This window comes from Manis pentadactyla, chromosome 5, assembly GCF_030020395.1.
Source record: "Manis pentadactyla isolate mManPen7 chromosome 5, mManPen7.hap1, whole genome shotgun sequence".
Classification (NCBI taxonomy): Eukaryota; Metazoa; Chordata; class Mammalia; order Pholidota; family Manidae; genus Manis; species Manis pentadactyla.
This window is the reverse complement of record NC_080023.1, coordinates 103105174-103129507: the sequence shown is the minus strand read 5'-3', so window position 1 is coordinate 103129507 and position 24334 is coordinate 103105174. Positions and strand designations below refer to the sequence as shown.

The 24334-nt window shown below is 36.9% G+C and overlaps 1 protein-coding gene across 2 annotated transcripts in view; it reads left to right on the top strand.

Annotated features, from left to right (window-relative positions):
- The first annotated feature begins 991 nt into the window (after window positions 1–991).
- Window positions 992–24334, top strand: part of TNIP3 (TNFAIP3 interacting protein 3) — a 117655-nt gene continuing 94312 nt past the window's right edge. Inside the window, exon 1 of one of the 2 annotated variants that reach the window (XM_057502581.1) lies at window positions 992–1129. In XM_057502581.1, the coding sequence (XP_057358564.1) occupies window positions 1098–1129 (32 nt within the window). In that variant the 5' untranslated portion in view covers window positions 992–1097. The remainder of the gene's footprint in view (window positions 1130–24334) is intronic. The other variant, XM_036922991.2, reaches the window with a different exon arrangement.

Genomic DNA, 24334 nt, shown 5'->3' with positions numbered 1-24334 from the left:
CGACATTTGCTTTCATCTAGTAACTGGCTACCATGGTGGTAACAGATGACTTTTAAACAGCTGTCACAAGCTGGAAACAAAACAAAATAAAAAAGCCACCCTCTCACACTAGGTACAGACTGCTTGCCAATAGCTGAAACAAATCTTTCTTGGAGAGTTTTAACAAACAAACTTTTTCTTCTTTGTTGTTATAATTAAACAGAAACTCATAAATATCAGACAGGCTGGCTTCATGTTTCCCACAGACCTGAAATGCCTAAATTTCATAATGGGATCACAGCAATTAGTGGTTTCCAGATGCATTTAAAATGTGTTAAGTGCCTGCAGGAATCGGCTTTTTGAACATACACATCTTCAAATGCTTCAGTCTCAAGAATCTGCTATAAGCCCCATGAGGTACTATGATGTCTGTGCAATGTTTGATCACAGTTTGGTGCTCATACTGCAATTAATATTAAATAGAAAAAAATTGGAAATGAAAAAATTCTGTGTCTTACAGTTTGGGTTTTTTTCCTCTTTTTCCTTTAGGGGTCACATTACCAGTTCCTTTGTTATCTTGACAATCATAGAAATAATCACTAACTCCTGTTGGAGGAAAAGCTTGAATGAATGGCTTCCTGAGAAAAAGGCTCTTCATGTCCTCAGGTCATTAGGCTCTCCTGGAAAACGTATTCCTGAACTGTGGCACATTGAACTACAAATATGTCAGTCTGACAACGTTAACGGTTTATGACTTGTATGTTGGAATGTCCAGCTTTCTTTTACTTGCTCCTGGACAATTTCTCCCTGTTGTAAGGACTCTTTCTTAACTGAAAGGCTAAGACTTTATGTTTACACCCCCTGTTTTACCTTTGAAACTAGGCAACAGGCAAATGTGTGGTCTGTCTTCTCATAAGTGGCAGTGCTGAAAACAAGACATGAGAATAAAAACATGGCTCTTAGTGAAAAATACATGTAACAGGTGGTTTTCTCCTCCAGTTGCTGACAGTTATCTTCCCTTGAGACACATTCAAGCCTCATGTCTTTCCATGTTTTCCTTTTAGATCCCATGTGGACGACTCTTAAGCAAAATCGATAAACAGGAAGAGAAACTGGTAATGTTCACCGATCAGCCAGAAGATTCTGAAAGGTAATAACATTTTATTTAGACGATGTATACCTCTGACAGTATTATTCTAATTGGAGTACATCTGCCTTCAAAGATAATGAGTCTATTAAGAGTAGACGAGAATCTATCCGGATAGAACTGTACAGAACAGATAAGAAGAAGATGGTGGATAACAGCATGAACTATTTGAATGCATTTTCGTTCATTGCTATCCAAGGGGCAAGAATGGTGGTAGGTTATGGAAGTTATTTGGTAATTTTTTAAAGGATTTGGTGCATTTCTTTTGGCCAATTTGGACCCTGAGATAATTTCTCTTGAATAGCACAGATTTTCCCCTAGAAAACAACTCTAGTTAATCTGGTGAACAGGTAGCTATATTTTCTCTCCTGAGTTATTAAATCCTTAGCTCAGGTACAGGGTGAAAAATTTACTAAGTTCTTTATCAAAAAGAAAAAAAGCCTTTCCTCAATCACTTCCCACATTCTATCAGCCTTTTATGAACTTCTCAAGCATCACTCTATTCATTGACTCATAATAGTTATTTCTTAGACTGCTTATTTTGCACCTTTTATGTACAAGATACAGTGCTAGCTGCTTGCAGAAGATGAATCAGATACAGGCCCTATCCTCTAGCTGCTTGCAGTTGAGAAGTGAAAAGCCACACACCTAAGTTAATATATGTTGAGTGTTTTGCCTCAAAAAAGAAGCACAAATTATTCCGAGCAATCACAGGAAGGTGAGATTCCTAGTTGTGAGCATGAAGAGATGCATGAAGAAGGAATTGTTTGACCTAATTTCTGGCAAAAAGAAAATGGCGAGTGCTGGAGGGGTGGCACAGGGGAGAGACGGAAAGAGTATTCCCGGCTGACAGCAGAATGTGTACAAAAATGTAGTGCTACGCAAGTTGAAGACTTGTGTTAGGACCAGTGAGCAGTTCAGTTTGGCTTCCACATCTGGCACACAATATGAAACACATCTTGAGCAAGAGTCTAAATAGCTGAGAATTTATTCTATAGGCCAATGTTAGTGTCTATAAAGACAAAACTTTTTTCAAGGGAAAGATAATTTAAAGAAATAATAAGACTCAGGGTCTTAAGTCAGTGTTTCTCAAACTACGTTTCTCATAACCTGGGGTCTGGGGACGATATTCAGGGTTCTTTGTCTGTGAAAACTTTTCACTAAAAGGGACCCATGTGTACTTCTGATATGCAGATCATAAAAGGGGGCCATTGAAAATTTGAACAGGAGATTGACAATAGGCTAATCTGGCAACGTGTGTTTAAAATAGGCAGAGCAGAAGATTAGAAGCTTGAATATAGACATGTTGATTTCTCCCTTTCCTCTCAACCAGTGACATTCAGGATCTACAACAAGCACTTTAGCTTTTAGTTGTATAAACTTAGCATTTCATTAGATACTGCTCTTTATTATACTATAACTGTCTTTTGTGTAAAAGTCATTTCCATTTCCTTGATAAGATCTTATCTACCTTACTGAAAAGACCTCAGCCTACAACAACCACTTTAACAGTAAATCTACAATAAGCATTGATCTATTTCATATACATATTTATAAAATGTAAGTAAAATACACATGCACATCACAGGAGCAGTCTGAAGATTAACCAATTACACTGACAATTTCTAAGATACTATAGATATTATAGAAGCATAAAATACAGCATATGACAGTAAACAATTTCTAGGAAAGATGATATCCTGTTGTTCTTCGGCAGCTGAGGTCCCTATTTGGCAAATTTTACCAGTTAACAAAGGAAAGAATGAAAGAGAAGGGAAAGTAAGAGAGGAAGGGAAGGAGAAGGAAGGAAGGAAGGAAGGAAGGAAGGAAGGGAGGCGGGCAGACCTATTGTTTCTGTGTTTGAAGATACATACATATATTCTTAGCATCTCCTTCAGTAGAACCACTCTCAAAGAGGTAGGGATACCCTCACCCTCACCTTCACACCATTTTATTCCATGTGGGAAAAAATAATAAAGACTCTGTAAGCTCCCGAACCACATTCTGTTACCTCCTCTCTTCAGAAATGCATATTAAGGTTTAGATTCTCTCCATTTACCAACAATGAGAATTACAGATAACTTTATAGGTAACATTTTTTTCTACTGTAATAAAAAAAATCTGAATTTTTGAGGGAGAGAGAGGTAGGTCCTTTAACAGTAATTTAAAATGCTCAGGAGATGGTGTGTAGGTTCACCGTTAAGGTATATATGCCTGGGGCACAAAAGCAGAGGGAATGGATGCAGCAGAAGCTGCAAGCCCATGTCTTTGTCTCCGGGAGGTGAGAAAGAAAGAAGAAAAAGATGAGAGGCAACAGGGCAGGAGCACAGTAGTGAGTGCTGTTACCTTTCCCTCTTTTGTTCCAGAACTAACTCCTTCCAGGTAGAACCATCTGAGGTTCTGCAGTGGTAAACTGTGCCATCTCTTTAAGTATTATGTATTCATATCATGGTTGTCACACCAAGCTTCTTTTCAAAGTAAAAGTAAAGGAATGAAGGGAACAACTTTGATACCAGAGAGGGATTATCAAAGGACACACAATGTTTTACAGTTTTAAAATTCTCCTTTAACAGAATCTACAACATACTCTTTTAAAGGCAGCCCCACTCAACATATTATGAAGCTCAGGTCATCCTTGTTTTGAACTACTATTTTAGTGCCAGCCTCTCGTTTTATTTTTTCTAAAGCACATGTTTGCCCATCCTAACGTTTATTTTGAGGAATGTATTTTTTTAAATGAATGGTGTGTTCAGAATATTAAAGTCATTACCTAGCATGGAAACTTATTATTATTTATTATAGACCAAAGTAGAAGTACTCTTAGAGAATTAAGATTAATGTTAAATTCTCATGAAATGCCCCTTTTACCTGGCATTAAACTCCTTGTTAGCATAAATTCAACCTATGTATTAAGCAATCTCAGTTATTCAGCCTTCTGGGAATAATATACTCGTTTCAGATGCATTTAAGGAGTTCCTGTGTCTTTCCCCATATTCAAAGCATTCAAATGTCATTATGCAAAAACACTTCGCATAATGGTGTACTTTAAGAAAATTAAATAATAGTTTTTTTTTTTTCCATGTGAACAAGTATGCCTCCCTCCACATGCAATATTTGTCAGCCAAACATCTGCTGGCTATTAAATGTCTCTTAAAGCTCCATTTTTTGCTCATAAAGGGAAGAAAAGTGTAGGGACGTTTATGGGGTGACAGGCAGATGTTTTCATTGGAGCATGACTATGTATGTGGTAAGCCGAAGCTAAAATGATTTCTTTTATGATAACAGCATTTTTACAATTCTTATGACCTCTTTCTTCTTACCTGACCCTAAATTAAACTATTCTGGAAAGGCAGAATAAAGAGCCATTTATATAGTTGCTGTCCGCATTGCAGGGGAGTTAGCGGTATTATCTACTTTCTCAGTCAAACATAGATTATTTTCTGTCCATTCATATTGTTTCATCAGGTAAAAAAGAAATTGACTTTGAAATGTTGAATAAGTAATTTTAATGACTCACAGAACAGCACAGATCATCACATTTTTTTCTCATAAATTTTATTAATTCTTAGTCATGCTTTAAGTAGTTTCAATATTAAGGTTCAGTATTAATGTTCAAATTTGTCAGATTTTCAGAAATTATAGTTCTTCAAATTAATAAACTTTAAAGTCATATTGGATTTCTGGACAACAGTATAATTAAGTATCTTCTCTTTCCAAAATAGAAAGGAGCACCTCAACCAGGTGCATATGTGTACAACAGTAAATAAAATTAACTTTTATTGGGTGGATACATTCACAGACTAGGGGCTTTTGGAAAACCTGTGTTTTCTGCCAGACTCTATAAAGCACATTTCAGAAAAGCCTCTATCGTGCCAACAGTTCCCATGGAAGAAACAGACTTCCACTCTATAGCTACTTAAACTCTTTGCTTGATTCAATTCAACAATCATTTGTAGAGCTCCTCCTATTTGGTAGGAGGTGTTGGGGAGCTATTGTTGGAAATAACACCAAATTAGAATTCTCTGAAGAATCTACTTATCAGTTATCTGGGAGGGACTGGTGGAACTGCTCAGCATGACATTTGTGTATCTGAAGACTGTATATCTGCCAGCTTTTACCTCGGTGGAAGTGTCTTTGATACTAAACTGTAGAGGCACAGAGCTTGCTTGGAGGTCTACACCAAGCCCAAGAGAGGTCGCATTCAACATGCAGCCAGCTGAGTGAGTCACAAATCTGTTTCTGCGTGTGTGTGACAACTCTAAGAGTTGCCCCCTTTTTGCAGAAGGCTTCAGAGTTGAGGTAAAGGTATCTCCTCCAACAGGCTAATTAAATACACAGACCCTTCCAAGGCAATACATTCCATTTTTGTGGCTTGCACTTGACACAGTTCAAAGTCAATTAACGTGCTGAAAGATAGTGCATTATGAAAAGTCCAGTTTGCAGAGCAAGTTGGAAATAAATTTGTGACTCTATTCATGCTGCCCTGACAGGAAATCATGTAAATACACTAAGTGAGGAAACAATGGGGACAAAAATTGAAGGGACCTGAGTTTGGAAAATTCAGTTTGGTTTTGATTCGGATCTTCCTTTTTTATTCGTTCATATAAATTAAAAATTTTAATGTAATCCCTCAGTGAATTGATTTTTTTTCATTCTGGTAGGTTTCTGCTTTATATACTACTGTATACTTCATACACATGCACACACATACACTATAATATATACTTTATGTACTACTATATAATACTACATATATATCTGTTCAAAAATAGGTTTACTTTAGAGGGTAGACAGGTTATGTTCAGAAATTATTTGAACTAAAGTTCATTTCCTCATTTTTAGTCATTATATCGTTTGCTAATTTTTATATTGATATAATACTCCAGCTGTCACTTTATATTCTGAATATACTACTTGTTAGATAGGATTGTAATTACTTAAATCATATATCACCTCACTTTCCAAGGCAACTGGACTACAGAACCATTTTTCCATTTCATTTCTAGGAAATATTTCTAAGCCAGGGACCACAGCTTTCCAAATGCAATTACTTCCATTGCTCTAACCATGTAAATTCCATTATTCTCATTATGTTAGCATATTACTGTTTTTAGTTATTGAAGAAAATGCCAGCACATTAAAAAACAAAATTAAATTTTCAGAGACAATTTACTTAAAAAATTCTTAGAAGACAATAGTAATGTCTTCCTCTGGACTAAAGGACTCTCTTGTTTACAATCTTAGAACATATAGTGTCCCCCTTTGTAGCAAGAGAGTCACACCATTTGGATAATTTGCCTTTTTAAAAATTTTCATTTACTCTGTACTCTATCACATTTTGTTTTAGACACAAACAGGAAGGGAAATTTAAATATCAGCAACAAAACAGAAAATTCACACCCTATACTGTCATTATTATTAATACTTGAATATAACACTGTTGGGGTGCTATTATTCATAATCAGACTTGCATTTGTTTGATATTTTACATAGCTTAGAAAGTCTTTTCATATTTATATCTAAATTTAGAGTAGGTTACAAGCCACGAAGAAAAGTATGTGATTCTTGGTTATTTTCAGTTTCTTACATTTCCTATCTGCTGAATGGTTAGTTGTTCTTTGTAGGAAAATAACTGATCACAGTTAGTGGCAGGTTGTAAACGCTCTAAAATGTTTGTTGAACGAATGGCTAAAATGGAGACTGATTTAGCCTGTAAGGTTGCTCTACTCCTAATGCTAAGCAGAAAACAATTTTCTTACATTACAAAATAACTTGCTACCACGCCATCTTCTTATTCTCCTTGTTTTTCTCTTTCTCTTTCTTTTTGAAAGTAGCTTTATTTTCTAATTGTAACATTAATACATGCATCATACGTTAGTTCTTTCTGTGTATGGCAGCCCTACGAGTCATTGTGTTTATGTAAAACGCTTCAGCGTTTGCAAAATGCAGATAAAAAGAATAAAACTCACATTTAATTCCATCATCCAAAATAACTACTGAGAGAATTTTTCAGACCTCTTGCTACCTCACTACTTTTTAATTTAAACATGGGACCATAGTGAAGAAGTAGTTTTGAAATGTTTTTTAGTAGATTTTATGAATATTCTCACAAGTAAATATTTTTCTCTGTAGTATCCAGTTATACAGTTATATCAGTATTTATTTGACTGATTCCCTGTCTGACACATGTAGGTTGAATTCAATCTTTGGTGTTAGGAACAATGCCACAACAAACATACTTGTGTTTAATATTTGTGTACCTTCACTTTTGTTCTCTTAGGGTAAATTTCTAAGGTAAACTCTTAGGTAAAGAGTGGAATTGTTAAGCAGAAGTATAGAAAAACTTTTGAGATGTACTTCACAGTGCTTTCAAGCAAAAATACCAGTTTATCATCCCTCCAAGAATAGATAATTTTTCTACATTATTATTGCTCCAAATATTAGTCACTGTTGTACAAGTACTTCACTCTGGTCAAATGTCTTTCCTAAGTATGCTGTTCCTGACTGGAGTTAAAAGTTGTTCTGTTACTTCAGTTGGCTGGCTTTCTAGAAGTTCTCTCGCCATCTGAGACAACCTACCTGTAGTATTTTCTCCACAGTCCTTCCCATCCGTTACTTTTGTCTAACACTCTCAATTCTTGAATTCTTTCTCCTTCTCGGCAATCTGGATTGTTACTCTTTGTCCTATGGTGTAGCTTTTTTTCCTAGAATTTTCTTTTACTGCCTCAGAAATGTTGGTTCCTTTCTGACTGTTCAGTTTCATGAGGAATTTCCCAATTTGCAGTCTTCAGATTTATGTGTAGCTGTAGGTATTCAGAGCAAAAGTGAGGGAGAAAGCTCAGTCCAATACAGCTTTCTGTGAAGATTTTCATGCAATCCCAGTCCTCCTCTGTAACTCCTGGACCTGCATCCAGAGGCTTTTGATTCATCTCCCTAAACTAATCAGCCTGCGGTCATGCGTGGGGCACGAAAGATAGCTGCCTGGCTGCGCAGGGTCACAGGAGGAGAGACTTCAGGGATTCAAATGCTCCAAAACCAGGCAGTGAATCTGTTCCCTTGTTTTCTACTGCTTCTGGAGTCCTTTCAAGTGCTCAGCCTCTCTTAGATTTTATGGGGCAAATTGTCTCCACTTCTTGATGGCTTCTCTTTCTGAAGACATAGGTTTTAACTTCCTCTGCTCCAGCAATTCAGTTACAAACTTCTGCTTTTATTCTTCCAAAAATTGATTGAAACCATATCATCTACTATTGTCCCTCACCCAATTCTATTTGTCCTTGTGAGTTAAGGATGATTTAAAGAAATTGTGTCTTGGGATTTTAACAGGTCTTTGTTATATGCCTTATTGATATTATACTTATTTGCTTATTACTGACATTGAATAGGTCAAGATCAGTTTAAAGAATTATTTTATAAGTGAGACGTATTGTTTAGATACTAACTGAGGCTTAATGTTTTCTGACATTTTCAAATTAATGACCAGAGACTAGATGAGTCATCAAGTCTATTTACTTCCAATGAGCTTCATAGAGCATTCACTTGTCTCATTTAATGCTTTGCACCAGATTTCTACCCCACTGCTTTCAAGCCCTGCATTCTTATTGTTGCTTTCATTTGTCTTCTCTGCCTTAGCCCAGTCCCTTAATTTTAGTTTTTCTGAATCACTTGGTTTTAGAGCATCTTTTCTACATCATAGATTTGGGATTCCCTTTACAAGCCACACTGAAAATCTCATTCATTAAGTAGCCACCTTAAGCCCTTTTATGTCTGGTGACATGATCAGTATGTTTTTTCTCATTCCTGTCTTATTATTTGATGTTAATATTAATACAAGATTTACTGTGTTTCTTTCCCTTCTTGATCTGTCTTCTTGCTTATTTTTGCATTTAGAAAAACTTGTATTTTTCTTCTTGTAGTTACCTAACTCTGCTAATAACTAATAAAATTCCCTTGATCTTTTCTTAAAATTAAGTTCCTACCATTTGTTTTGTGAGATTTAAATGACAACCTGTGATTCCTATCTGTAAAACCTATGCAGTAATCAACAAACGTATTCTAATTTCTACTTTTTCCCTTCTCTTCCAATTTTTAAAATTACTTTTACTTTGTCAGAACACACATTTGCATTATAATTTTAAAATTTGTCCTCACCTTTGTTTTAGTCATGGATATCTTTTTAGATCTACTACTTTAATACTCATCAGCAGTCCTTTTGCCAAAGTTTTATTTAGTTTACATAAATGTAACAACTGCATGCAAAATTCTTTACTCACACTTTTCTAAAATTAAAAGAAAACACTGCATCAGTTTTGCCTTGTTTTGTATGTTTCAGTCAAGAAACTTTGTAAGTTTCTTGGTATTTTTTTTTCCCCAGAGGACCTTTCTTTTCCTGATTCTTTAAAATTAAACAGTTTTTCTAGATTCACTCTTATAATTTCCAAGGTACATGTGGGCACTTTCAACATTTCAATTAAGATTTAATTTTTAATTTTTTAACTTGAGTGCAGTTTTAGTGGTAATCCTATTCCATTGCTTTTTCTTATTCAGGAAAATTAAATGTACATTGGAACTTTTTTGCTGTTTCATTTCTAGCAATTTTTTTCTGATACTGCTTACTCCTTCATTTTATTATTATTCCTCTCCTCAAAATCTCATTAGATTGCAGTCACATCTATTCTCCCTTGAGTACTTTTTAATTTGGCTTTCGCTTTTGAGATGATTTTGATCTTGTTCTTCAGTAGCTTTCCTGAATTTGGTCATATGTCATTTTAATTTGTGCCACTTATTGGTCCACTTCAGTCCTGTTTTTTTTTTAATTTTTATGGTTTAAGGTCCTCTTTTATGTCTAAAAATGCTTATTTGGAAATGTTTAGTGCTTGCTGGGGTGAGAGTTTTATTACAGTTTTTCCTGTTTCATGTTCAGTTTCTTAGAGAATACTTACATCAGCTAAAATCTTTGGATTCTCATTTTCTGCTTTCTTCTTGTAGTTCTTAATGGATATCACCTGTCACTTTATAATCATTTTCCTGGGCTGAGAGTAACAAGTGCTTCTATGTAGATACTGTGAATACATCTCACTAGGTCTCTTAGTTTAGAGGACCCTCTCCCGTTGATAAAGGTAAATGCTTATTCTCTGGTGTATTTGAGGTTGATATATTTTCTGACTTTGTTTTGTAGGGCTCAGTTCCACAGCCTGCTTTCTTATGTGCTTTCACCACTAGACTCCATGGGATGCCTCCTCCTTCTAAGTTTCAACCTCCCCTTCCCAGTGCCATGATAGGAGACAGTTCCCCATGGGTCTCTCACATTCATGTGTGTCTTGGAAGCATTGGTACTGACTGTCTTTGCTATGAATAAACTTTACAAAGATATTAATTTTAAAAATTCTGAGAAGACAAAAGTAATATCTTCCTCTGAATTGAAGTCAGCTTGTTTACAGTCTTGGTATATAATGTCTCCCTTTGTAGCTAGGGCAGACATATTTACTGTCTGGTATAAAATATTCAGTTCCCCTAAGAGCAGGGATCCTCTTCTGTAATGCAATGAACTTGGTTGCAAGGGTTGTCTCACTACCTCTGGCCTTCACTGTGAGAACTGGCTGGAGCCCAGTTTATGAAAAATGCTGATACTTTGGCTACTACTATTGCTGTGAGTAATAAAATCCTTTGTCTCTGATATAGGAATCTCATGTTTTTTTGTTTTTTTGTCAGTATCCATGAAACAGTGACAGGCTAAATTACGAGCTGGCAAATAGGTGAAATTCTTCATAGTTCTTGACTGATGCCTTTTGATCTTTGGATTCCCAGAAGCCTGTTTTCAGACATGTTGTGAGAATTTTCCCATTCAGAATGGAACTTTCTCTCTCTTTTTTTAATCCAAAATATCTTGTATATATTTTTCTTTAAAATTTCTATTATGAATATTTTCAAACATATACAAACCAGAGACATGATGATGAACCCCTTAACCATCAGAGCAGCTTTTTATAATATTCAATATACATGGGCACTTTTATTTCATCTTTATCCACACCTACTCCCCCAGTTTTGGATTATTCTGAAGAAAATCCAAGATATCATTTCATCCATCCATATTTCGAAAAGACATGAATTCCTTTTAAAAAACATACCCAAGATACCATCATGGCACCAAAAGAATTTAACACTCTGAACAATTCCTTCACATCACAAACATCTACTAAGTGTTCACTTTTTCCCAGTTGACTTATTTCCATTTATGGCTTATTAAGTTAGGATCAAACATTTCAATTTGTTAACCTAGCTCTTAATGATCTTTTGGTGGATAGCGTCCTCTTATCATTCTTGTCTTTCTTTCTTACATTTTTTTGCGGGGGGGGGCGCGCAGGGATGAGTGTTGTTTGGTTTTGCTACTGTTGTTCTTACAGAAGAAATTGGATAATTTGTAGAGCTTGCCCAAAAGAACTCATGTTGATCATACAAAATATGTTCCTCTGTCTGCTGTATTTACTATAAATTGCTCCTTAGATCTGAATGCTTTGTCAGATTCAGATTTCACTTATTCATTTGGCAACTCTACTTTATAGGCAGTATTGTGTACTCCATCAGGAAATACTGTTTGTTCATCTCTTTTTTTGTGATGCTATCAGCCTCTAATAATTGCCTAGATTCATTAACTCATTATTATTATCATAAAATAGCATTACTCTACCATTTCTCCTTTTTATGTGGAAGAACACTTCTATAAATAGGAATTGCCCCCAAAACTATATGACTATCCTGAGATGCAGATTACATAGGGGAGGCAGTACAAATAAGTTGATTCTTTCATGTACCTGTTTTCAAAATAATGAGGATTTTTCTTTTTAAGGGAGATTTTATTGATGTTTATCACCATTAGGCTTGCATAAAGGCTCCTCTTTACAACCCAGTCTTCACCAGCTCCTGCTCTGGCATGGTTTCCATTTTATTGATGTTTTTCACCATTAGGCTTGCATAAAGGCTCCTCTTTACAACCCAGTCTTCACCAGCTCCTGCTCTGGCATGGTTTCCAAGCTAGCTCTGTTAGTTTGGGACTGAAATTTGAAATATTCTCTGTCTCCTGTTCCTATGGACTGAATTTTGTCCCTGAAATCTGTATGTTGCAGCCCTTAACCGATGTAACAATATTTGAAGTCTTTAGGAGATAATTAAGGTTAAATGAGGTCATAAAGGTGGGGCCCTGATACCATAGGGTTCATGCTCTTAGAAGCAGATGCACCAGAGAGCTGCCTAATGCTCTCTCCCTCCATACGAACACTAAAAAGAAGAGATCATGTGAACACACAGCAAAATGGCTTAAAATGAACCTACTTTGCTGACACCTTGGTCTTGGACTTCCCTGCCTCCATAACTGTGAGAAATAAATTTTTGTTGTTTAAGCCACCTAGTCTATAGTATTTTGTTATGAAGCCTGACCAGCTAAGATACTAATTTATCTGACAGGTGCCTATTACGGATTTCACTTGCTCTTTTTGATCTTGTTGATAAGGAGTTTGAGGGAATGTGGATTAGGCAGCTGCTAATATCACCTAGGCATCTAGAAGTCTCACCAATATATTGGGAAGTATTCCCCTAAAGAACCACTAGGACTTTTATTAGCAAAGACATGATTACCAAACCTGGTTTGATTCAAGACTATTAAAAATGTTTAAGAATAGGAGGATTTATTTCAGCTCTAGGTAGTGGTAATCTTTCCTTTCTTTATTATATGGTATAATTTATTAAAGGATAGTTAAACCTCTTCTCATCGATGGCTCAGGGTAATTCACACCTATCCTTTTGAGCAAAGCTGATGGCAGAAGTTCTTATTTATTGACAAGTGAACAGCATCCACTCTCTCTCTCAATGACACCACTTAAAAACAGTATCGTGGTTAAGAATGTGGTTTCTTGAGTCAGACTGCCTGAGTTCAAATTATACTTTTTAGGTAAATTATCTAATCTCTCTAAAACCTTCATTTTCTCATCTTCCTGATTGGGAAAATAGTTGTGAGGATTAAATAAGGTAATCCATATAGAGCTCCTGAAGCATAGTAAGAATTCAATTATCATATAAATGTATTTAAAACAACTAACAACTAACTTGAATTATGGTATTTAAAACAGATTGTCTTAAAAATATTTCAAAGTTCAACAGTCTTCTCTTAGAATTGTTACTGAGTCCAAGCTCGTGCCCCTTACAACATGACATTCCAGTAAGTCGAGAGACAAAGTCTTGGGGCAAAGAAAGCGACTTGATTCAGAAAGCTGGCAGACTCAGAAGTTGGTGGACTAATGACCTAAAGCAGCATCAAAAGTTTGCAAGCTTCTTTGATGCTCAGAAAATGGGGAGCAGGAGGAGGAGCAGGTTAGGGGTGGCTAAAGGCTGCAGACATCTGGGTGCCAATGAGGGTCCAAGGGGAGCTGAGAAGCTCCCTGTGCTTGGCTAGTGGATTCTCGCTGACCTGGGTCTGGCACTGATGTTCCTAAAACTCTGACTAGGCAGTTATCATTCTCAGGCATGTTTTCCTTTCTCCTAGAGGAGGCAAGCTTCAGGAAAAGAGCTCTTTGCAGAAATCTCAAACTGTCAGCAAAATCCCCCTTTTGATGATCAACATGCCTATGTGCAGAGCTGCAGGGCTGAGTGGGAGCTCTTTTCCTTTTTTTTTTTCCTTTTGGCTCAAAGCTTAAGGCAGCAAAGGAAACAAATACAATGTGAAGGCAGAGATGCCAACATTTTAACTCGACTACAGAAGTGGTCATGTAAAATTTGGTACAATTTTGTGTATTACCCAAAACTGTGTCACTTGTTTCTTACAATAAGAAAAATATTATAAGATTCAGCTAGGACAGTTCTTGGCCCATGGTAAATTTTAATAAATATTTGATAGGTGAGTGAGTAAAAACCACCTAATAAAATGATGTGACTGCTATTTACTTCACCCCATTTGGGATCAAAGGATAGATTATCTTGATTCTTCTATAATTATTTTATGAAGTTTCAGAGCTATAAGTGAATATGTGTGAGACTTGCCATAATTATTGGTCTGCATTTACAAGGCTGATCCAAAGCTTTCTTATTTCTTACGGGCTCACTGTTCCTTCTACATATAATGCTGCTTGGGTTCATTTAAGCATCACTATCATCCATTATGACATCTTTTTCTGACACCAAATGAGTGATTTTCTCCAGCACCAACTGGGTGTCCAATAATCCAATTCAATTCTGACACTAGCTACTTGGGGTAAGCACAGCCCCACCGGTTATAGGCTCAATCCCACAAGAACACCACTTGCAAGTCCCAGGGCATGCCTATACTTCTGACTGGCCAGTTATAAATTTGGGGGTCCCATAAACCCCTCCTCAGTTTCAATGATTCGCTAGAACAACTCACAGAACTCAATAAAACATTTTACTTGCAGTTACCAGTTTGTTATAAAGGAACAACTAACATCCAAATGGAAGAGATGTATGGGAGGGCTAGTGGGACTGGAACTGAGCTTGTCTCTGGGGCACACCAACCTGAAACCATCTGAGTTCCCCCCCGAGTCACCTCTTTAGTATAAACTTAGGTGTGGTCAAAAGGAACTCTTTATGAATAAAAAGACACTCCTTTCACTCAGGGAATTACGAGGGTTTTAGAAGCTCTGCCAAGAACAAAGGACAAAGACCAAGGCATATTTTTTATTATCCTACACCCAGTTTTTGACCTCCTGGTCTAAACTGCTTTGTGTGCTCAACTCTACCCACAATCTGCATGTGTGTTGTCACTATTTTCATTCACTAACACTTAAACTCAGTGTTAGGACCCTCAAATAGACCATTCAAAAACCACCAGACTTAGGAAATAGAGTAGAGAATGAGATTTAAAGATACAGATAGCATCTATTGCTCTACACTGCTAATCATCAGGGAAATTCAAATCAAAACCACAATGAGATACCACCTTGCACCGGTTAGAACGACCACTATCGAAAAGACAAACAACAAATGTTGGCGAGGACGTGGAGAAAAGGAAACGCTCCTACACTGTTGTGAGAATGTCAATTGGTGCAACCACTGTGGAAAGCAGTATGGAAGTTTCTCAAAAAACTAAAAATAGAAATGTTATTCAATCCAGTAACTCCACTTCTAGGAATTTACCCAAGGAAAACAGGATCCTTGATTTGAAAAGATACATGCACCCTTATGCTTATTGCCACACTATTTGCAACAACCAAGATATGGAAGCAACCTAAGTGTCCATCAATAGATAAATGGATAAAGAATATGTGGTATATATACACAATGGAATATTATTCAGCCATAAAAACAAAAAAATTCTTCCATTTGCAACAACATAGATGGATCTAGAGGGTATTATGCTCAGTGAAATAAGCCAGGCAGGGAAAGACAAAATACCACATGATTTCACTTATATATGGAATATAAAAGCAAAGAAAAACAGAAGGAAAAAAACAGCAGTAGACTCATAGACACGGAGAAGGTACTAGTGGTTTTCAAGGGGAAGGGCGGGAACAGGTGGAGGGGTGAGTGAAGGGGATAAAAGGGCACAATAATTTGCAATAACAATGTAAGTTAGTCACAGGGATGGTAGTACAGCATGGAGAATATAGTCAATGATTCTGTAACATACATGTTTATATGCTAAATATCTGCTAAATACAGATAGTAATTGCACTAGAAGGGGTGAGGATTTAAAAATACAGGTAACTATTGAACCGCTGTGTTGTACATTTGAAACCAATATAAGACAATATCTCAATGATACTTTAATTTAAATAAAAAGAAATATAGCATCTGTGTAGAATCAGTTACTTAATTCATTGGCATTTATCTATTATAAATCATGTATTGGTATAACTTGATTTTCAACAATTTGGTATTCAGGTTCTACCAAACTTGAATAGATTTAACTTCAGTGAAATTTTCTTTGTTTTTCCTGAGACTTGATAATTTCTCTTTGTGAGAAGTTCTTGCTTTACAGCTGCCAATGCCTAATGTCTTCTTTATGTTCTGAGTTAAAATACATCACTGATTATTACTCTTAACTCTTCAGGAGGCTGATTTTCTCTGCACTTCTGAACACTTCTCTGGACATTCAGGACCTTCCATCTTTGCTCTTCATGTGCAGCAGTTAACACCAACAAACAAACAGTGAACAAAACAAAACAAAAAACTCCAGACCACATACTAGGTATTCTCACTAATGTGACTCTCCATGACTGTTGTTTTCCAATGAGAAGATTTTTCCTCCACCTGACTACCTCTTTTTGCTCTTAACTCTTTGCCCTTTGGAATCAATTCTTACACTTATTTCTATTTTGAGTTAAAATGTCAAGAGGCAGCCCCCACAATTATAAAAGTAGATAGCTGTGTACCCGCAGGGGCTTAATACAAGAAAAAAACCTGGATATATCCAAAGTCTAACATTTCAACACCTTTAAATAAATTTGTATTTAAAAGGTCAGAATGCTAAGTCATGTGGCTATGATAAACTGTTTCTGACAATAATGGATAATTTGTGGGTTGTTTTAAAGGAATGAGTTGATCATCATTATATTTAACTGCATATCAGGCACACTCCCTTACTGTGTTAAGGTGAGGATATACATGGGATAATATCTTATTGTACATGTTAAGTGTTTCACAAAGATTACTTTGATCAAGTCTTCTATATTCATCTGCTTACTCAACATGTCTGTGGGGATGTCTAAAAGACATTCCAAATAAGAGGCTCAAAAAAGCCCTCTTCTCTAACTACCCCACGTTTGATCCTCCTTCAGTCTTCCCTGTCTCAGTGAAGGGCAACTCCATTTTCTCCAGTTGCTTAGCCTTAAAGAACTTAGAGGCATCCTTGAACTAACTCTCTTGTCCTTCCTACTAGCCGAATTCAAATTACATCCAGAATCCAACTTTTCCTCTCCATATCCCACACTACCACTCTGTCCAAACCACTAGCATTTCTACCTGGATTACCGCAATCGCTTTCTAAATTGCCTCTTTGCCTTTATCCTTGCCTACCTACAAGCTACTCCAAACCCAGCAATGGGAGTGATCTTTCCAAAGTATGTCACAGTAGGTCATTCATTTACTCAAACCCCCATCTCCTCAGAGTGAAACAAGATTGTTTTAATGCCCACAAGCCTTCCTTGAGTTGGCTGCCTTTCCTGTCTAGTATTACTGGCTACAGTTCTCATTCCTGCTCTCTCTACTCTAGTCATACTTCCCTCCTTGCAATTTGCTGGACACACCAGGCAAGCTCTAGCCTTAGACATGGCTTACTCCTATACTTGCACTAAGACTGCTCAAATGTCCTTTGCAATGAGCCCTGCCTTTGATCACCCTGTATAAAATCCCAATCCTTACCTCCCCAGACCAACACCCCATGGTCCTCATCCCACTTACCTTGTTTCATACTTTTTCTGTAACACCTAAACCTGTTAAAATGCTAAATAGACAAAGAACTACTACAAATGAGAAAAGGAAAAAACATTCATAAGGAAAAGTCATTCAAGAATCAGAACTAGCAGTTACAGAACAGAACAGAACAGGCAAATGAATAACAACCATATTAAAATATGATAAATGTCATTCATAATTAGGAAAATATGAATAAAATAATAATGGAATACCCATTGTTGGCAAAGGTATTATCAATACACCTAAAGCTGACATCAGTTGTAGGAAAATAAGAATTCTTGCAATAGTTTATAACCAATTTTGAAAGAAACTCAGAAGCATTAAGAAAAGTTTAAATATTCATACTCTTTGACCTGAAAATCTAACTTTGGTAAATCTATTCTACGTTAATAAAGTTTAGTGTATAAGAATTTATTTGGACAAATATTTTTAATACAAAACTGATTATAGTGACATCAAAAGAAAAAATAATTAGAAACAACTTGATATTCCATCATAATGAGATATTTAAATTGGCTCCTTCAGAATTTTCAAATATTATTTGGCCATTAAAAATAATTTGATAGAGCTATACATATGAACCCAGAGGAATATTGAAAGAAATGCAAAATAACCAAATAATTAGCAGAGCAATTGATGATATAACTGTATTTTTATTTTAAATAATAAAGAAGGAAAGAAATATATTTGTATGAGCATAGAGAAAAGGTAATGAATATGGGTATTAATACTAATTATCACAGTAAGATGGAACTGAGGGAAGAATAAGAATTAATTTTTTCTTTCGTCTTCTCTAATGTTTGCTTTTTAAATTGGTATACTTTTTTATACTGTAAAATACCCAATAATGAAAAAAATAAGATAGGCTTGTATTTGAAAATACATAGCCCAATATCTTGATAAATATATAATAAGTTTTTGTATCATCTCAAAGCACTTATGATTTTTATCTTGATTATCAAAAAAAGTGACATTTAAAATCAATTATATGACTTCAGTGTTGAGTCCATTGAGGGCAGTTCCTTTAGTTTACATATGAGAAAAATGTGATTCTTATGCACACAGCAGGTTCTCAGTGTATGGCCACTAAATAATAAATGAATTAATGTAATTAATGTAACTACAACCAAAGAATGAGCTAAGTACTTGCCCAAATCATAGCTAGTTAACGGCAGAGATACATCTAGGATCCAGATCTTCTGATTTCAGGTCCAGGGCTCTTTCCCTGACGACAGGCTGGGTATAGCAGCCTGCAGAAAGATGTGTATATTGCCTGAAGCAAAGAGAGGCTTATCTGGAAAACTCATAGGAACATTCTAGCTCTAAATTTGCCTAAGGCAAAAATCATGATGCACATAGTGATGAACCATCATCATGTTTCCTCTGAAAAAGCTGATTATTTTTTGCTTTGAGTTGTTTTTCTTTTCTGGTTTTGTGTTTTGTTTTTTGAAGCATATGAAACAATGCTTAGAAACTAATTTGAAACACATTTGAGACTCAAAACAATGCCTCCTAACCAGATGTTCTGCTCTGGAGACTGTTGCTCTGCCAGAAGCAGGCCAGCGACCACATGCCATTTCGCATGGGAAAGCCTCATTGTTTCTTTGGTGCGTCCTCTTGTGGTCTTTCCAAGCACTAAACGGCTAGGCAGTTCTTTTTTGTGGAACATTTGATTAGCACATTTTCTGGACTTTCCTCACACCCCAGAACTTCCTGCTTGCCCCCAGCTCCATCAGAAGCGACCGCTGACGTAGCTTAGAGTCCATTCATAAATTAACCATAATTATGGCAGCCACCAAATTTCCCCCTTGACCTTAACTCCTACTCTGTCCCCCAACACACAGTTCCACTTTTACTAATATTGAGAGTCAAAAAAATGACCTTTACTTTCACTCTCACCTAGCAGATCCAAAGAACCAGTTTCACTCTGTGGCATTTCTCTCGGGGGTTAGTTACACCTAAGATACATAATTTTCCAGCACAGTTCGTTTTTTTCTCTCTCTCTTTAAATAGAGCCCAAGCAGAGGCCTTGAAATGGCCAGCTGGGCTGGGGTTCCAGAAATGTGAGGGATGAAAAGGAACGAAAAGCTCTCTGAGGGAATAAAAACAAAAACAATCTGTTGAGGGCAGGCCAGCCAACAGGCCTGTTTGCTGGCAGAAATTCCTTGATTGTCACACGGCATCAGCCCCAGTTCTGTCTGAGCTAGACGGTTCTATGATAGGAAAAGGATGTTTTCTCATCAGCAGTTGGTCAGTGATCACCAAAAGCACCCCGGGAGCCGGGAGCCTGCTGGCCAGGGCACGTGTGCTCAGGCTCTCTGGGCACCCAGAGACTGCCACTGGTCCAGCAGCACCGACTGCCAGATCTCTGTGTAAAGATGAAAATGTTGCTCAGAAGGGTGGAAAACCCCCTCAGTCTGACAAGTTCTAACTAGGTACAGTTCTGAGAAGCCAGGTTTAAATAAAGACTGCTGAGGGCCCTACTATAAAGTTTTTGAGAAATCTTGGACTGTAAAGTGGCCTCTTCTTAATTCAAGGTTATGCAAAGGGAATCTGTGATGTTTATAGTGTGTTTTCTGCAAATTCTCCTGTGCAGCTGTCCTAGTAAACCACTGTTAGCACTCTGCTGTGGTTGTGTTACCTATCTGGGTGAGAACAAAAGCAAGAGAAGCTCCATTAGCATGTCCATGTCCCTTGGGGACAGTAAAGGAACCAGTTCAAAGTGGTCATGATGTCTCCACACACAAACAGAAGAAATGCCAATTGCCGCCTGAGTGTTGCCAGGTAAGGGCTCTGCCTCTGACGGTGGTTTTTGAAAGGGGACCCAGTGACCGGGGCACAGCTAACCCACAGAGTGCCTGTGTGCCTGAGGAACGCTGCTCCCCGTCCACGTGTCTGCAGCCCCACGCTGGGCAAGAGGAGACTGGGTGCCGCGGATCAGAGCCGCCCGTCGCCTCCTCAGCCGGTGCTGCACCCCCACACCCGTGCGCAGTCACCCTGCCAAGTTAAGGGCTTCGACGTCTCCTCAGGAAGATCAAGCTGTTTTAACTTCCTTCCTTCCCTGAGAGAATCAAAGAGGAGCTGCACCTCCGGCGTGGTGACTGCGTTAGCAGCACCCGTTCTCCTCTCTGGGTCGCTCCCCTCTGCCACGGCGGCGAGGATCGCACAGGCAGTCCCAGTTGAGTGTGGGGGAATTCGGGAGATACACATCAGTTCTGTTTTAAGTTTAATCTCACATCTCTCGGTTGATATATTTATCAAAGGTTCCCAGTTGCCACTTCCGTTTCTAGTCCACTGACCCTACTCCTTGCCGGGCTCGGGGCTCTGTTTTCCCTGCCCGTTTTACCACCGGGCAGGGCTATTTCCAAGCTACAAGAGCAGCAACATTCTTTTCTCCTAGGTCCCATGCCCCACTATTCGTACTTTTAAATGAAAACTACTGTCAACGTAACAATGAGCTTTATTGATGAATCTTTAAGTTCAACACTCTATAAGTTCAACACTCAATACTAGACGTATTTTACTAACCTTTTGCTAATTCTTGCATTAATACCTTCTGCTTGACTGAGGCTGTGCTATCCCCACCCCCATGAGCATTTCCCAGGTTTCCTTTTCTATGAATTTTCCCTAGATTTTATTTTCCCGTTTTTGGTTTTGGTTTGGTTGCATTCTCTCCCCTCTCTTACCCTTGCACAAGGCCTTCAGGTGGGCCTGTCAGGTTGCATCCGGGTTCTCTCAAGTCTTTCTGTTGGTTGTTTTTGAAAGTTTCAGTAAATCTCTTAATTTTTTTACAACTTTGTATCTAGCCATCATAGAGGATTTATACCCTTTTCAAAAGATCTCTTCAAGTTTTGCAGATTAAAGAGTATCTCTTTCGTAGCAATTCTTCATCTTTATTTAAAATATTTAAATACCTCAGAACTATATATGTATTTTTATGACATAAAACTGCACAGTGCATGCAGACCATAGTCATTTTGAGAGGAGGAGTTGTTTGTTCTTATATTCCACGATTTTGTTAATATTCTTTGAATCCACTCATATTTTCCAAACAGATATACTAAATTCTTAAGCACCTTAAGGTAATTAATCATCTTGATCAGTGTAGTTGGCCCTTGCTAGACCTTCTCTGTTTATAAACCAACTTGACAGCAAACTCTAAGTTTGCTCAGAGGCAGGATAATGGTACAGTTGTCTTTTTAAAAAGAAATTCTGGAGTGCAGGCTCCACAAGAGCAGGGATTTTTTTTTTCTTTTTTGTTCATTGATATAATATGCCAACTACAACTGAGAAGAGTGTCTGGCACATAATAAGTGTTCAATAAGTACTTGCTGAATGGTTGAATGATAAAATCTATAGACATTTTTATTCTGTTTTGTTTTTTTTACCGCCTTTACGCTGTGAGGATGAGTTCCTAAGCAAACAGCCGACAATGCTTTGTAATGGAAAGTTTAAGCCATCAGTACCAGACTTACATGTTTGGGGTTATTTTTTCTCTGAGTACAGTTTTTTACAATGAAGGTCATGTATTACTTCTCTGCCGTTTTCCATAAGTTTGTATCTGTTTCCTGTTGTTCATTGTTTTTGCTTTGGCATTTTGGTTTGAAAAGGCTTTAGAAGGGGTCATTGACATTGTTTACTTTCTCTTCACTGTAACTTACAAAAAAAGCACAATGAAATCTTTCCTCGTCTAGATCCTTAAAAGAAACCAAATATTTATACTCACCCAGAAATGTCTACCATGTACACCCTTCAATTCTTTCCTGGAATCTACTTTTAAAAATACAATAAAACATTTTCATATTTACTCAATTTGCAAAACTGCCTTTGCCTAGAATCTTCGTTAAGTTTTCACATGTGTAGTTGTTCAGTCAAGCAAGATCTGTCCCTACAGAAACCTTTCTTTCCACACCTTAAATTTCTCTTCCTGTCACTGGATGAGTGGATCTCTACCATGGAAATCCACTGATCACTGATGAGGCCTTTGACCTTCTTATACGGCTCTTTTCTCTTTCGTGGTAGGTAGCTAACGTATTTTGAGGAAATTCTTAAATTTGTCCTCAAATTCCTTCAGAATCCTTGGGTGAATCCCAATATTTAGTTTATGTTGTTTTATAGCTAGGCTTAGAATAGATTCTGTGTGAACTTGAGCTTGGATTTAAATGTTAAGGAACATCCCAAATCCTTAACAGTAAAGTCCAACATCAAGTTTCTTAGCTTTGAACAATATTTGCTTTTTCCCTTATGAGTACAACTTATATATGGCATTGACAGCCCCAGTGCTTTCCAAATGGTTTTTGCCTGTCTTTGGTGCACTTAAATACACTGTATTTTATTAAGTTCCTTAAGTCTCATACTTTGGGCCAGGTGTGTTCATATTTGTTCTTGAATGCTTCAAACTGAATTCCTATTCCACCCATGAATATCTTCACTAAAGGAAAGGCTTTTAGTACTTTAATGATATATTAATCAGAAAAAGTAAAATATAAAACTTTGCATACCCATAATCCCAATTTACAAAAATACATGTGTGCATATAAAGAAAATAGTGAAAATCTACCGTGACTTTATTCTAAATTTTATACATTAAAGTTACATTACTATAATTATTATTTTAAAAGTTTATATTACAAAAGATTAAAATGCTTGTTGGACCTATTTATTTGTTCGGCATTTTGTTGAGACTCGACTTTGCTGGAGAGTCATACTTATGTTTGGTATAAATGTGTACTTTCAAGCAATTACTAAATGTTTTTGATCTTCAAAACTAAAAACTTTTCCCCTGGGTATTTTATAATTCCATATTTCTAACAATAAGTTTGACCAATTCTTTGGTTTTCCAAATCTCACTGGGATACTGAAATTAATTGTATTATGATCTCCATCACACAGTCAACCACACAATTACTCCCTGTACCAGTTCCTGATTCTCAGCTCTTCAGGACCAAATGTGGTATATGGCTCTTTCTTTTCTTACTTCTTTTCGATTCTAAACCATGGTACTTGTTATATAGAAAAGAACTACTTATTAAAAAGATCTACCTCTGCCATATCAATAGTTGATCTGTTCTAATTCTTTACCTTGGTGATCTACACATAAGCCCTGCTCAGTGACGTTCATTGGTTAAGGGCTCACCTCAGGCAACTTACTTCATCTCTGTGACCTCTTCGCCTCAACTGTAAGACAGGAGAAGCAGTTCCTGCCTTAGGAGGACCTTCTAAGGGTTGAGCGAGATAAAGCACATACAGTGTTTAGTGCCTGGCTTAATAAGTGCTGCCATCACTATGACATGCCTGGCCAAGTAGACTATGACTGTGTGTTTGAACCTATTTCAGCAAGCACCAGCTGAGTAAGGGTGAATGTCATTTCTTGTTGAATGCTGTTATTTCCCATCCATCCTGTCATCACTTATAAAGACAATGTCGTCTCACCCACCTGGTGGTCTTTATTTTTACTACAGAATGCCACCTGGCCTTTGGAAATTATCTTTTTCTCATTTAATCTCTGAAATGCCAGTTTTGTGTGATATTTGCTTCTGCTACCAAGTATTCTAACTTACCCAAGTTTTAGGAATTCCTCTTCTAATCTTTGAATAGTCACTTTTACACAAATACTAGAGTTGCTTTTATGTCAATCCTGTAAAGATGTATGAAGAATAAAAAAGTTTTATACCAAATTACTCTTCCATTTTGCTGGTTTCTCACATAATCATGACCCTTGATAATTCAGTGATTTCATATTTTATAACAAACAAAGGGAAGCCAATGTTTTTTTCCATTTCACCTATA